This window comes from Mesoplodon densirostris, chromosome 2 (genome assembly GCF_025265405.1).
Source record: "Mesoplodon densirostris isolate mMesDen1 chromosome 2, mMesDen1 primary haplotype, whole genome shotgun sequence".
NCBI lineage: Eukaryota > Metazoa > Chordata > Mammalia > Artiodactyla > Ziphiidae > Mesoplodon > Mesoplodon densirostris.
In genome coordinates, this window is record NC_082662.1 from 108,574,533 (window position 1) to 108,587,272 (window position 12,740).

General features: G+C 37.1%; 1 protein-coding gene across 11 annotated transcripts in view; it reads left to right on the forward strand.

The window, feature by feature from the left end:
• PDE4DIP (phosphodiesterase 4D interacting protein) overlaps positions 1–12,740 on the forward strand; it is a 91,104-nt gene that overhangs the window by 17,696 nt on the left and 60,668 nt on the right. For all 11 annotated transcript variants that reach the window (XM_060090379.1, XM_060090380.1, XM_060090381.1 and 8 more), the window contains exons 13-17: positions 2,952–3,043; positions 7,276–7,392; positions 7,786–7,923; positions 9,090–9,202; positions 10,347–10,474. In XM_060090379.1, the coding sequence (XP_059946362.1) occupies positions 2,952–3,043; positions 7,276–7,392; positions 7,786–7,923; positions 9,090–9,202; positions 10,347–10,474 (588 nt within the window). The remainder of the gene's footprint in view (positions 1–2,951; positions 3,044–7,275; positions 7,393–7,785; positions 7,924–9,089; positions 9,203–10,346; positions 10,475–12,740) is intronic.

Here is a 12,740-nt window from a genome sequence, read left to right on the forward strand (position 1 = left end):
ACTTTCACAGACCAAAAGGTTGAGGTTTAGGAAAGCATCAAAGAAACTATTCTCCAGTGAGTTCCAAAAATAGGGGCTTATAGTGCTATGATAAGAAATGTTGTGGACTTGGACTTAACGATTTTTTTAAATGATTTTAAGAATGTATAAACTTTATGTTATAGTGTAGGGTATTATGGAATTCATAGATAAGTTGTGCAAGTAGTCATTTTTTAGTGGGAAACTTTATGCTAGTTAAAGAGTAAAGGATGCTGGATTTGTTTAATTTACTCCATATTTACCTTTTTTTAAAAGCATCTTTCCCCAATTTTTTATTTTGCAAATTTCAAGCCTATAGAAAAGTGGCAAAAATAGTACAATGAATACCCATACACAGTTTTATTAAGATTCACCAATTGTTAACATTTTGCTACTTTTGCATTATTTCTTGCATGCACCCACACACAGATGTAATGTTTTTTTCTGAACCATTTAAAAATTACAGACATCATTGACACTTTATCCCTAAATACTTCATTATGTACTTCCTAAGAACAAGGGCATTCTCTTCCATAGCTACAATATAATTATCACGCTCAGGAAATTTAGAAATATAGTCCTAGTATCTAATGTACAGTCTATATTCAGAGTTCCCATTGTCCCAATAATATTCTTGATATCTGGTTGTTCTCTTCCCTCAGGGGTCATGCATTGCACCTACTTGTCGTGGTTCTTTTGTCTCTTTTAATCTAGAACAGTTTTCTAGCCTTTTTTTGTCTTTTTTGACATTGGCTTTTTTTTTTCAATTGAAGTATAGTTGATTCACAATGTTGTGTTAATTTCTGATGTACAGCAAATTGATTGTTTTATATATATATATATTCTTTACCATATTCTTTTACATTATGGATTATTACAGGATATTGAATATAGTTCCCTGTGCTGTACAGTGCGACCTTGTTTATCCCTTCTGTATATAATAGTTTGCATCTGCTAGCCCCAGCCTCCCAATCCAACCCTCCCCCCCCCCCAACCACAAGTCTGTTCTCTGACATTGGCATTTTTTAAAACTCTGGGCCAGCTAATGGCCCTCAATTTGGCTCTGATTGTTTCCTCATGGTTAGATTCAAGTTAAACATCTTTGGCAAGAATACTACATAGATGATGTCTTTCTCAGTGCATCACATCAGGAGCACATGGTATCAGTTTGTGTTATGCTCGGTGATATTAAGTTTAGTTGTTTGGTTAAGGTTGTATCTGCCAGATGTCTCCACTCTAAAGGCTAATTTTCCCCTTTGTAATTAACAAGTGATCTGCCAGCATATGCCTTGAGATGTTGATAGTTCTGCTTTCCCACAGTCATTCACCCAGTGGTTTTAGCATCCTTTGAGCTTGTTTGAACTCACTATTTGGTAGTTTAAAAAAGAGATTTTCTATTTCTAAAATTCCTTCTTTGTTTAGTAGTGTGTATTCTTTTATAAAGAAGAGACGCCCTTTCCCTATTCTTCCTACTCCATTTGTTTATATCAGTATGGAGTAATGGGTTCTTTTTTTTAAAAAAATCATTCTTTTATCCATTTCTGTCATTATTCCATTTGATAACCAAATTATCCCGGATTTGGCCAATTGGAGCCCCTTCAAGCTGTTCCTCTGACCTTTCAGTATTTCCCCATCTGTTTTTGAGCACTTCCATACTTTCTGGCACAATAAGATGTTCTGTGATTTTCTTTTACTTTGCCTACCTCCGCCCTGAAATTATCCGTTACTTCAAGGAGCTCTCTGGTCCCTTTTAGTGGGTAATGACATTTATATACTAATATCTGGACATAAGATAGGTTCATAGCTACAGGTATGTCATTTGCTTCTAGGATCTTTTAAGTGAACAGAGCTAAGGATATTTATATGTATATGTGTGACTGTGTGTGTGTGTGTGTGTATATGTGTATACACATACACACACACACACACACACACACACTCACACATATATATCTCCATTTGATACTGATTCCTCTAATTCCAGTTAAACAATACAAGTTCTTTCTTTCCATTATTTCGTATTTGTATCTGCCTTCTCCCAACATTGAGAAACCTGGTTACCTGTAACATCACTATATTTATACATTTGCACAGTACACAAAAATAGTTTCAGAATGGCTACATGAATACCACTATCAACACTAAATCTATTAAATAATGTTTAAAATTTCTTTATAATTCTTTTTATCCTTAGAATATTTCCCACCAAGGGTGTAGAGTTAGAATACTGAGTTCAAAAATTATTTGGATTAATTTTTTTTATTATCTTCTGGGTGGTTATCTTATCAATTTGCTATTTAGTTTCATTTATTTATGTTAGTATTCAGTGTTTGGCTTTTACTTCCTCATTGTGGAACTAACTTTACACGTTAGTAATAAAACATTAACGTGCTTCAAAGCTCAAAAATATAGAAAAGTGTACTCCGAAGTCCCATCTACTTCCCTGTCCTTTCTCTCCTATTTTTACTCATCCCTGAAGACAACCAGTTTCATTTCTGAGGTATCCTTCCTGTGCTTCTTTTTGCAAAAATAAGCAGATTAATCCTATGTATGTATGTGATGTGTATGTGTATGTTCTTATTTCTGCTTTTCCTAATATAAAACATACTTCACTAGATGTATTCTTCTGTGCCCAGCTTGTTGTACTTAATATCTTAGATATCACTCCATATCAGTTCATAAAGATATTCCTCATTCTTTTTTACAGCTATATATAGTATTTCACTGTGTGGATATACTATGTTTTATTCATACTTTTATAGGCTTGTAGGTTGATTGCAGTATTTTGCTATTACAAATAATGCTGCAAAGAACAACCTGTGCATATGTGTTTTGTTGTTGTTGGGTTGTATCTTAAATTCCTTAGAAACAAGGCAGCAAAGATCACATTATGTTGATACTGATTGTAACTAGCATTTTGTATTCATTTTTAGGAGACTTGGATACAGTTGCAGGGCTGGAAAAAGAACTGAGTAATGCCAAAGAGGAACTTGAGCTCATGGCTAAAAAAGAAAGAGAAAGTCGGGTGAGTTTTCTTGTTAAGCCTAATTTCTTAATTCCTGCTTTTTTCAAAATACTTCATATTTAAAAGAGTAAAATTCTCCAAGTATAATATCTGGGTCCAAATGCAAGTTGAGCCTTTTTTCTTTCTGGAGAAAAATAGAAATCCCTTTATATACACATTTCTCACCAAGATGCTCTTGTTATTTATAATGGGGATCATTAAAACTTCTTAAGTGCTGAAAAAACACAGCTTTCTCGGCCCATTGCTAACTGGAATAAAATAATTACAAAGGACTTGTGAAAAAATGAAGCGCTATGTAATTGCTGCTTAGAATTATGACATTAGATCCATGAAATTAATTTTAGAAACATGGAACAAGAGAAATTTGAGAAGGACCCACGTTTATCGAGTACTTGTTATATGCAGTGCACTGTACTGGATACTTAAATTAGCACTAATACTTACAGCTCTGTAAGTCATATTGGCCCTATTTTATAGATGAAGAAGCTGAAACACTGTTTTAAAACCTGGAGGTGGTGAAGAGTTACATGGCTATAAAATGCTAAAGCTAAGATTTAAATTCAAGTCTTTTGTGACTCAAAACACTTCCTAAGAAGTCATTTCCTGGAGCAGATAATTTTTCCCATTCATATGCTCTATTTCTAGCAATAGAGGTTTCATCAATTTTCTTAGAAAAGGCCTCTCGGCCTTACAGAATCCCTTCCACTTCTTCTTCCCTATACAGCTAGTTGTTTGTACTATGATGTAGAAGAAGCATTAGGTCCACAGTATAGAATTATAGACTAAAACTGAAAGCCTTTATGTTACTATGGCCTCTATTTTAGAAGATCAGTCAGTGTCATGGGTTCCTAAATTAAGTTTAGCTGGCTAGTCTGTATAGCTCCTTAGTTTTGTTCTACCTCTTTGTCATAGTTACATCTATAATATAAAACCTGCATTCATATTTGTGATGAAATTATCTTATTGTACCTCTAATTTCTCTTTTCATTACCATATTTCTCCTTACAGAGTTATATGAATCAAGTTTTGAGGATATGAAATTGTGTGGCATTTAAAAAATACCAGTTTAAAAAATCCCCTAGTTCCCCTCCTTTTTCTTGGTTCTGGCCTAGCCATTATCATGTCAGATAATTTAGTTTCCACATGCTGTTCCTGTTTATATCTCACATATACTCAATTAAGAGTAATGTTACTTTTGGTTTTGTCCTGTTTTCAGGATCATAAAATTATAATGACTATAAATGAATATTTTGAAGAAAAATATTTAAAAGAAAAAAATGGGTATTTTCAGTGAGTTATATTTAGCTCTATTGCTAACGTCTGTATGTTCTTAATCAACTACAACTTCTCAATTCAATGCTATGTATTTTCATTATCACATTTCCTCTAATATTAGGTATTTACCAAAGCCATATAGATTTTCCCAGTTTTTTCAACATTCCCCCTACTCCCTTGAGATAATAGTAGTGGTTATGATAATAGTTATGATAATAGTTATCATTCACTGATTGCCTGCTATATGCCATGCACTTTAATACATTTTCTCTATTCTCACATAACCCTGAAAAGTAGATATTATTCCCATTTTACAATTGAAGAATCTGAAGCTCAGTTTAAATTGCCTTGTTCGGGAGATTATGCCAAGATTTAAGACCCATGTCTATCTGACTGCAGACCTTTAGCATGCTGCAATAATGTTTTTTCTTTATGTTTTCATGTTTCTTCAATGGTGCAACTACCTCAATATAAAATGGCAGAGGTCTCTGAAGAGAGCCTAATAAAGAGCACCCCTTTTTCCATACCCAAGATCTGAACAAAATGAGAAATGAAACAAAATAGTGGCAGATAGTTTGGTACTTTATCAACTGTATTACTGATAAAGGCTTACATAGAGAATTTAATGCAAGAACCAAGTGGGCCTGCTGGCCAATCCCCAGAATCAGGTAGACTTATCTGCCCAGACAGGCAACGCTGGGCCTCAGCAGACCATTCTGCATGGTGGGGAAGAGCTTGCCTTTGGAGAAGCAGTGGCTTCCTACAGGCAGCTGTCTCCCAAGAAGAGGAAAGGTGGAACTAAGTCAAGCTTGCTTGGTTTATTCTTCCCCAGTCTACTGTTAAGTCCCTTTGCCTGCCCAGGGTTGAGTGAGTAAAGGGGTGGAGAGAGGTCAGGAGTTACAGTAACTGAGCTCCTTCAACAAGTAAGGAAATATGAGGAGAAGCATTTCCTCTTAATCTGCTGCAGTAGCCCAGAATCATCAAATACCTTTGTATAGTTATAAACCATCATAAGCCCACACAGTGATTCTATAAGCATTGATGGAGTTAGAAGATACACAAGTAGGACTTCCCTGGTGGTGCAGTGGTTAAGAATCCATCTGCCAATGCAGGGGACACAGGTTCGAGCCCTGGTCCAGGAAGATCCCACATGCCACGGAGCAACTAAGCCCATGTGCCACAACTACTGAGCCTGCTCTCTAGAGTGCGTGAGCCTAACTACTGAGCCCTCATGCCACAACTACTGAAGCCCACACACCTAGAGCCCATGCTCTGCAACATGAGAAGCCACCACAATGAGAAGCCTGCGCACCTCAGCGAAGAGTAGCCCCCGCTCACCACAACTAGAGAAAGTGCGTGTGCAGCAATAAAGACCCAACGCAGCCAAAAATAAATAAGTAAATTTATTAAAGAAAAAAAAAGAAGATACACAAGTAAAATTTTTATTGCTTATAACTTACGTTTTATATTACTTAAGGAAAAAGGTGCTGCTTCCTTTAGGAAGCTTGATTACACCTTAAACTAGCTGTGTGTCATCCATCTTCACTTATCACAACTACTTTTAAAAAATTATCTCAAAATATTTCCTTAAAATGTTTACTTACAAATAACTTGCCATTACCATGAAGCATATAAGACATAGTCTGGTGGCTTTGAGTCTACTTCCTTGAGTTTACATTCTGGATCTACCACTTACTGGCTGTGATTTTGAACAAGTTCCTTAATTTCTCTCAGCCTCAGTCACCTCATCTGTAAATTGAGGAGTAGAAGAGTAGTTATCCTGTAGGGTTGTTGGGAGGATTCACTCATTCTTTCATTCATCAGCTATATGGGTACCTTCTCTAAGCCAGGGCAAGTGGTGGGGATGAATGGGGAACAAAATCAACAGAGTCTCTGACCCTATGTAATTAATTCCTACTGGGGAGATTCAGACAACAAATAATACAATTACAGATTGTCATAAGCCATATGAGGGAAATAATAGAAAGTAACATGTATGGGACCATTTGAGATAGAATGGCTAGAGAATGCTCTGAGCAGATGCCGTGTAAGCTGGGACTCGAGGATGAGAAGGAGGCAACTCAGGAAGATATTTCAAGCAGAGGGAACAGTGGGTGCAAAGGCTCTGAGTCAAGAGAAAGTCTGGTATTCCTAGAACAGAAAAAGTCCACTGTGCCTAGAAAATCATGAATGAGGTAGAAAATGGTTCATACTGAGGTTGAAAAAGTAGGCAGAAGCCAAGTCATTAGGTTTGTTAAAAGGATTAAATATATACAAAGTATTTTTATATAAGGCCTGGAACACAGTAATAAGCACCTAGTAAATGTTAGCAGCTGTGGAAATTATCATGATTTTTAGTGAAATTTGTCATAATCGAATATTTGGCTGTCATCTTCTGGTGAGGAGAGATGAAAGATACAATATTGAACGTTTAGGGCCTACAGTGTTAACTTTTGAAGGACTTCTTCATAGGTGGTGGTGTGTTCTTCCATCAGGAGGTGTGTAATGTTTGGTGATCTCTTGTGATATTGATGATCGATGCCTCTATTAATTCATTAAGGCTTACAAAAATGGAGATATTCTGTCTTTTTAAAATCTTTTAGCTGAAATACTTATGTAAAGAAAAACATCTATTCTTGCATCTGCTAATGGTAACCCATTTTCTAAAGTAGTATAATAAACTCATTAATTAAACAAATTTGGTATGTTTTGTAGTGCTAACAAAGATGGAGGATATCATTAAAACCACATTACAACTTCCCATGAAACACCCTTTAGTACTGCACAGTGCAGTTTATTGATCTGATCCAGTAGCGCACTATTCATGTTCTAGTTTCTATTTGCACTACTGGATGATAGTGATAAGATATGGAAGTGCATTTGCTTCAATGTTAAAATGTAATTGTGACACATATTGTTTCCTCTACCCACTGACTTCAGGATTTCTTTCTCCACAGATGGAACTCTCCGCCCTCCAGTCCATGATGGCTGTGCAAGAGGAAGAGCTGCAGGTGCAGGCTGCTGATATGGAGTCCCTGACCAGGACAATACAGATTAAAGAAGACCTCATAAAGGTCTTTCAAAGCTTTTTAAAGACTATTGGAAATTATTACAGCCCAGAATACCTGTAGGGCATCTTCAGACAACACTTGGATACATTGAGTCTTCTTATGCACTGTTAGTTTGAGCCTCTTGATATTGCCATATTCTCTCTGGTTGATGTCAGAGTTGCTAAGATTTCATAAAGAAGCTATTGTTACCGTCATACGGCTTATTAATATCCCACTTAAAGTATAGCAGACTATTTCAAGAGATTTGTTACTTTGTTCCTGTGCTGAATAGTGTTTTTATTACTTATTGGGTTGGCCAAAAAGTTCATCTGGGTTTTTCCATAAGATCTTATGGAAAAACCCAAACTTTTTGGGCAACCCAATATTTTTATTACTATACCTGTTTTTGACTTTTAGGACCTGCAAATGCAGCTGGTTGATCCTGAAGACGTACCAGCTATGGAACGCCTGACCCAAGAAGTCTTACTTCTTCGGGAAAAAGTTGCTTCAGTAGAATCACAGGGTCAGGAAACTTCTGGAAACCGAAGACAACAAGTAAGTTATTGAATTACAAACCTTATTTTTTACTGTGAGATAAACAATGAACAAGCCGTCAATCTCAATTACTTATGAAGGTGTCTGTCGATGGAATTTCATAGAAAATCTGTGCTCTAAAGTTCCCTGCCTTGGTCGTAGAAGCCACAGATGCTCTCTTCTCACACGTGTAGTTCCTTTGTAACTGCTGCCCCATATGTGACCTCTCTTTAATGCCAAGCTTCTTAAAATGACCTGTTTGCCTGTACTCCTCCCTGTCTCCACTATCATCTCTCTCACTAACTACTCATCTCATTCCAAGCTAGCTTTTAACTCTACCAGTTCACTTAAATAGATCTCTGTGGTTATGCACTATCGTAGCTCATCTTCTTTATAGCACTTACTGTAGCTCACAATGACATGTGTCTGTGACTCATGAATGTCTTTTCCCCCCACTATATAGTAAGCTTATCCTTAGAACAGAGTCTGGTACACAGAAGGTGCCCAATAAATGTTTACTGAATGAATGAAGAGTACTAGTAAGTCCTATTGTATGTTTCCCTCTTGCCCTTCCTTGCTTTCTCTCCCACTCCTTCTTCTTGGCCTCTTTCCTGTCCTTCTGGCTTCACTCTCCTCTTTCTTCTTCTTGCTCCCATATTTGAATTCTGCCTGATAGGGGTTTTTTTTAAATTAATTTATTTTATTTTATTTATTTTTGGCTGCGTTGGGTCTTCGTTGCTGCACGTGGGCTTTCCCTAGTTGTGGCGAGCGAGGGCTACTCTTTGTTGTGGTGTGCAGGCTTCTCATTGTGGTGGTTTCTCTTGTTGCGGAGCACGGACTCTAGGTGCACAGGCTTCAGTAGTTGTGGCGCATGGACTTAGTTGCTCCGCGGCATGTGGGATCTTCCTGGACCAGGGCTTGAACCCGTGTCCCCTCCATTGGCAGGCGGATTCTTAACCACTGCACCCACCAGGGAAGCCCCCGATAGAGTTTTAAAGATAAAAAAAGATAATATGGCATTGACTTGAAAACTGTAACATACTATATATAGAAAAGTTAAGTCAGTAATGAGATAGTGAACTTTTTGAGTCATAGTTCATGCTGATACATTCTTTTGGTCTCTTTCTCAGGATTAACTATGGCTTCCTGTCTCTATTTGCATGTTGCTTCTATTCTTTTTCCCTCAGTTGCTGCTGATGCTAGAAGGACTGGTAGATGAACGGAGTCGGCTCAATGAGGCCTTACAAGCAGAGAGACAGCTCTATAGCAGTCTGGTGAAGTTCCATGCCCATCCAGAGAGGTAAGAGAGTGACTGCACTGTTTTTCCTTTTATTCCTCATTAAGTGCAGATGCTTATAGATGCTTACAGTATATAAGGAGGGAGATAAAGAAAAGCATAACTGGGACTACCCGACTTGTCACTAGTTGTAGGGATTGCTCTGAGCCTCAGTGTCTAAATCTAAAGTCAGGAGTAGCATCCATTTCATGTAGCTATTGCAAAGATCAAATGAGGAGACATGTCAGGTGTCTAAAATAATGCTTGCATATAGTAAGCACTCATTGTATGTTTCTTTCCTCTCTCTAATCCATGTCCTATTAAAGGCTGCTTCGTTATAAGGCTATAAAGGGCACTGATACTCATTGAATATAACTGAAGAAGATATAATTGTTGTTATGGCTAATATTACCCCAGGATTACTCATAGCCATGATGATGAATCTATTTTCCTGTACCTCTTGATTTTTGGTCATGTATATTATATCCTTCTGGTTCATTTTATATTCCCTTAATTTTTTTTCTTATTTTGCCTTCCCTCCTAGCCCCTTTCTCTCTTTCCTAATTTTTATTCTTTTACTATTCAGTTTTTTCTAATTTATTTTTGAGTTAAAAAAATTTTTTTTCTTTCTCCTTCAAGAAAGTGAAGGCAGAGGAAAGGTAAAATAGGACCACGTGTGGAACTTTATAAAGAATCTCTGCATCTTTGTGAACTGGATTCCTTTTCAGAGCGCTATCCATTTTTGGTAACAAATGAGAAAACAAATATTTTCAGTAGCAACCCTACTTGGCTCAATATCGATTCAGTTTGCATTTAGTTTTTCCTGGGTTTTGGCTTTTCAGAAACAAACGCTTTTAGTTAAAAAATGAAATTTCTCTTAGTGGGCTATAAGGGTGTGAGATAAATATTAGGAACTGTAATTTTATGTCAAATTGGCCCAGAATCTAGGATAAAGGGACAAACTTTACAGAAAGCAGGCGTTGCTAATCTACCAGCATTGAACACAAGGGCCACAACAAAGAACACATTCATTTACTGTGTCCTAGAGAACAATTACTCCAAAAGTCTCATGGCTCAGAGTGGCACTGATGGCTCTTTGGAAACATCTGTGGACTCATTACATTGATGGCTAATCCATTTTCCTTCCATGTGTGGCATGTTTAATCAGCTCTGAGAGAGACCGAACTCTGCAGGTGGAACTAGAAGGGGCCCAGGTGATACGGAGTCGGCTAGAAGAAGTTCTTGGAAGAAGCCTGGAGCGCTTAAGCAGGCTGGAGACCCTGGCCGCCATTGGAGGTGGGGAACTGGAAAGTGTGCGAGTTCGTCACGAGCATGCCTTCTGAGCACTGGCGGGTCAGACTGCAGCCCGGGATGGAGACCCTTGTTTGCACTAACCAGAGAGCCTTGTCTGACTTTGGCAGAATTAAACAGTGACTTACTAATGATAGAACTGGTACAAGTAGCATCAACTACAAAGTGAAACTCACTTTAGTCTACCTGTATTTCACTGTACATAGCTGTCTATAAGTTGAATCGTGGAGGTTACAAAGTATATTTGCACACTATAAATCATTCCATTTTAGTTTTCCCACCTGTTTTCATTCTTTTCCCCAGCCCTTCCTTCTTTGCCCTCATCCCTTCTACAGGCCAATAAAGTTTATTCCTCCCCCACTTTCACAATCCATTTCATATGTTCCATATCATGTCATAAATGCATGCGTGTGTATTATTTTTGCCATTCAATCAACTCCTGCTCTTTGAGTGAGAGCAATTTTTTAATCAAAAGTTTCAAGATAAGAGAGAGATAAGAGATTGAGAGTCTATAAGAATGACTTTGCAAAAGTGGTATAATCCTTATCAGAAGGTAACCAAAGCCAAGTCTTGCAATAGTAGACTGAAAGTATTTGGAAGGCCAAGTTAAAGAGCAGAGGCAAAGACTGTTAAAGTGTTTATAGTAAACCTTTACCTCTAATACTGTTTCAGAGTTGATTATTGAATGACAGCGAAATTAGATTAGGTGCAGATTAGATTCCATTAAAATTTTTTTCTTTAAACTAAGGGTGTAGTATTTAGTCAGAACACAACTTTAAGAAAGCTCCCAGGTCTTCCAGAGTCAGAATTATCTATATAAAAAGATAATTTGAAACGTAATGTCCCCCTTTAAATTCAGTATTTCACCAAATAACTCATTATGACTAGAAGAAAATATTTCTTGTATTTTTTTCATTTGGTAATGGCACTAGATGGAGTCCTGTATTTTTTACTTTTTAGTGCTCTTGCATTTCTCCATATTACAATAAGTAATAGGCTTCTGGCTTTGATGTGTTTTAATAGTTTAGAAAGAAATGTTGCAGATCTTTCTAGGTTTTGGTCATTGTCTCAGTGCTTTCTTATTTCAACATGACATGTAAGGAAAGGGGACCTTGAGATTATACTTCTGGTATCTTAAATGTCAAGAGTATAAAAAGTAACCAAGGTTACTTTGTAGCCTTGCTAACCCATGAGGTTTGTTATTTCTGCTGGAATTAATTTCCTAGATTAGAAGTGAGGTTTCAGTTTTTAAACATGGAATTTGGTGAATATGGATTGAGGCTCCTTAGCCCCATAAATGTGACCGAGTACCCTTTCTAAACGAGGGTGGAGCACAATGGTTTTTCTTTTTTCCCTCCATTTTTCACATGACACTTTTATTTCTTTCACATTCATGTGTTGACATGGCTTGCTTACCTTATAAATTCTGTCCAAGTTTCTGTAACCTTAGCCACTCCTGTAACAGATAGAGCCTCTGTCACTCTAAAATGGACAGGGAAGAAAATATTCTACTGGAGAAACACCATGGAATTCTCTGATTAAGTATTGATAGTTTGTAAAAGATTGGTAGCCGTAAGCTTTCCTCTTAATGGAGAGCTTTTCAGTTTAATAGGCTTTGGGTGGTTCAGGGGTCATTTAAGAAAGAAGATTGGAAGTATAAGCAGAATCATCCATTTTTTCTTAGTCTTCCAATGTTTAGTGACCCTTTCCAGCTCTGTAACATTGTAGAAGTAAAGAGGAGGGTAATCGAGCTGTAGAAATATCACCCCACCAAAGACTAGCCTGTCATATGATTACAAGGCATTTAAGAAATGCCTTTCCTTATTTTTACTAATAGACCAATGACACTTTCTAAGTTTCCTATTAAGATTCAACCATGGGTGATATTTGGGTTCTAATGGCTCATAGTGATTACAGTAATTTATGTAAGCTACTACTTCTGTTTCTGTCATTCTCCATCGAGAATAGGAATTTCCCTTGTTATCTTGAACAGTTGCTAAGTATTAGAAATATTAAGGTAGTGGGGTGAATAATGAGAAACTCAACTTCCTACTGAACAGTGGACAAAATACGTAGATTGGGGGAGAAAGTAAGTGAATTCTAGTCCTGATTTGGATCTTGAAAAGATAGAGTAACTTGTGCTATAGCTACTTACCTTTGATATTGGTCCGTGGGAAACATTTTAGAAAATTAGGTGATGTAGTGGCACAAGAGAAATTAAAAGTTTGGTCTTGATAAAGTAGATGTGACT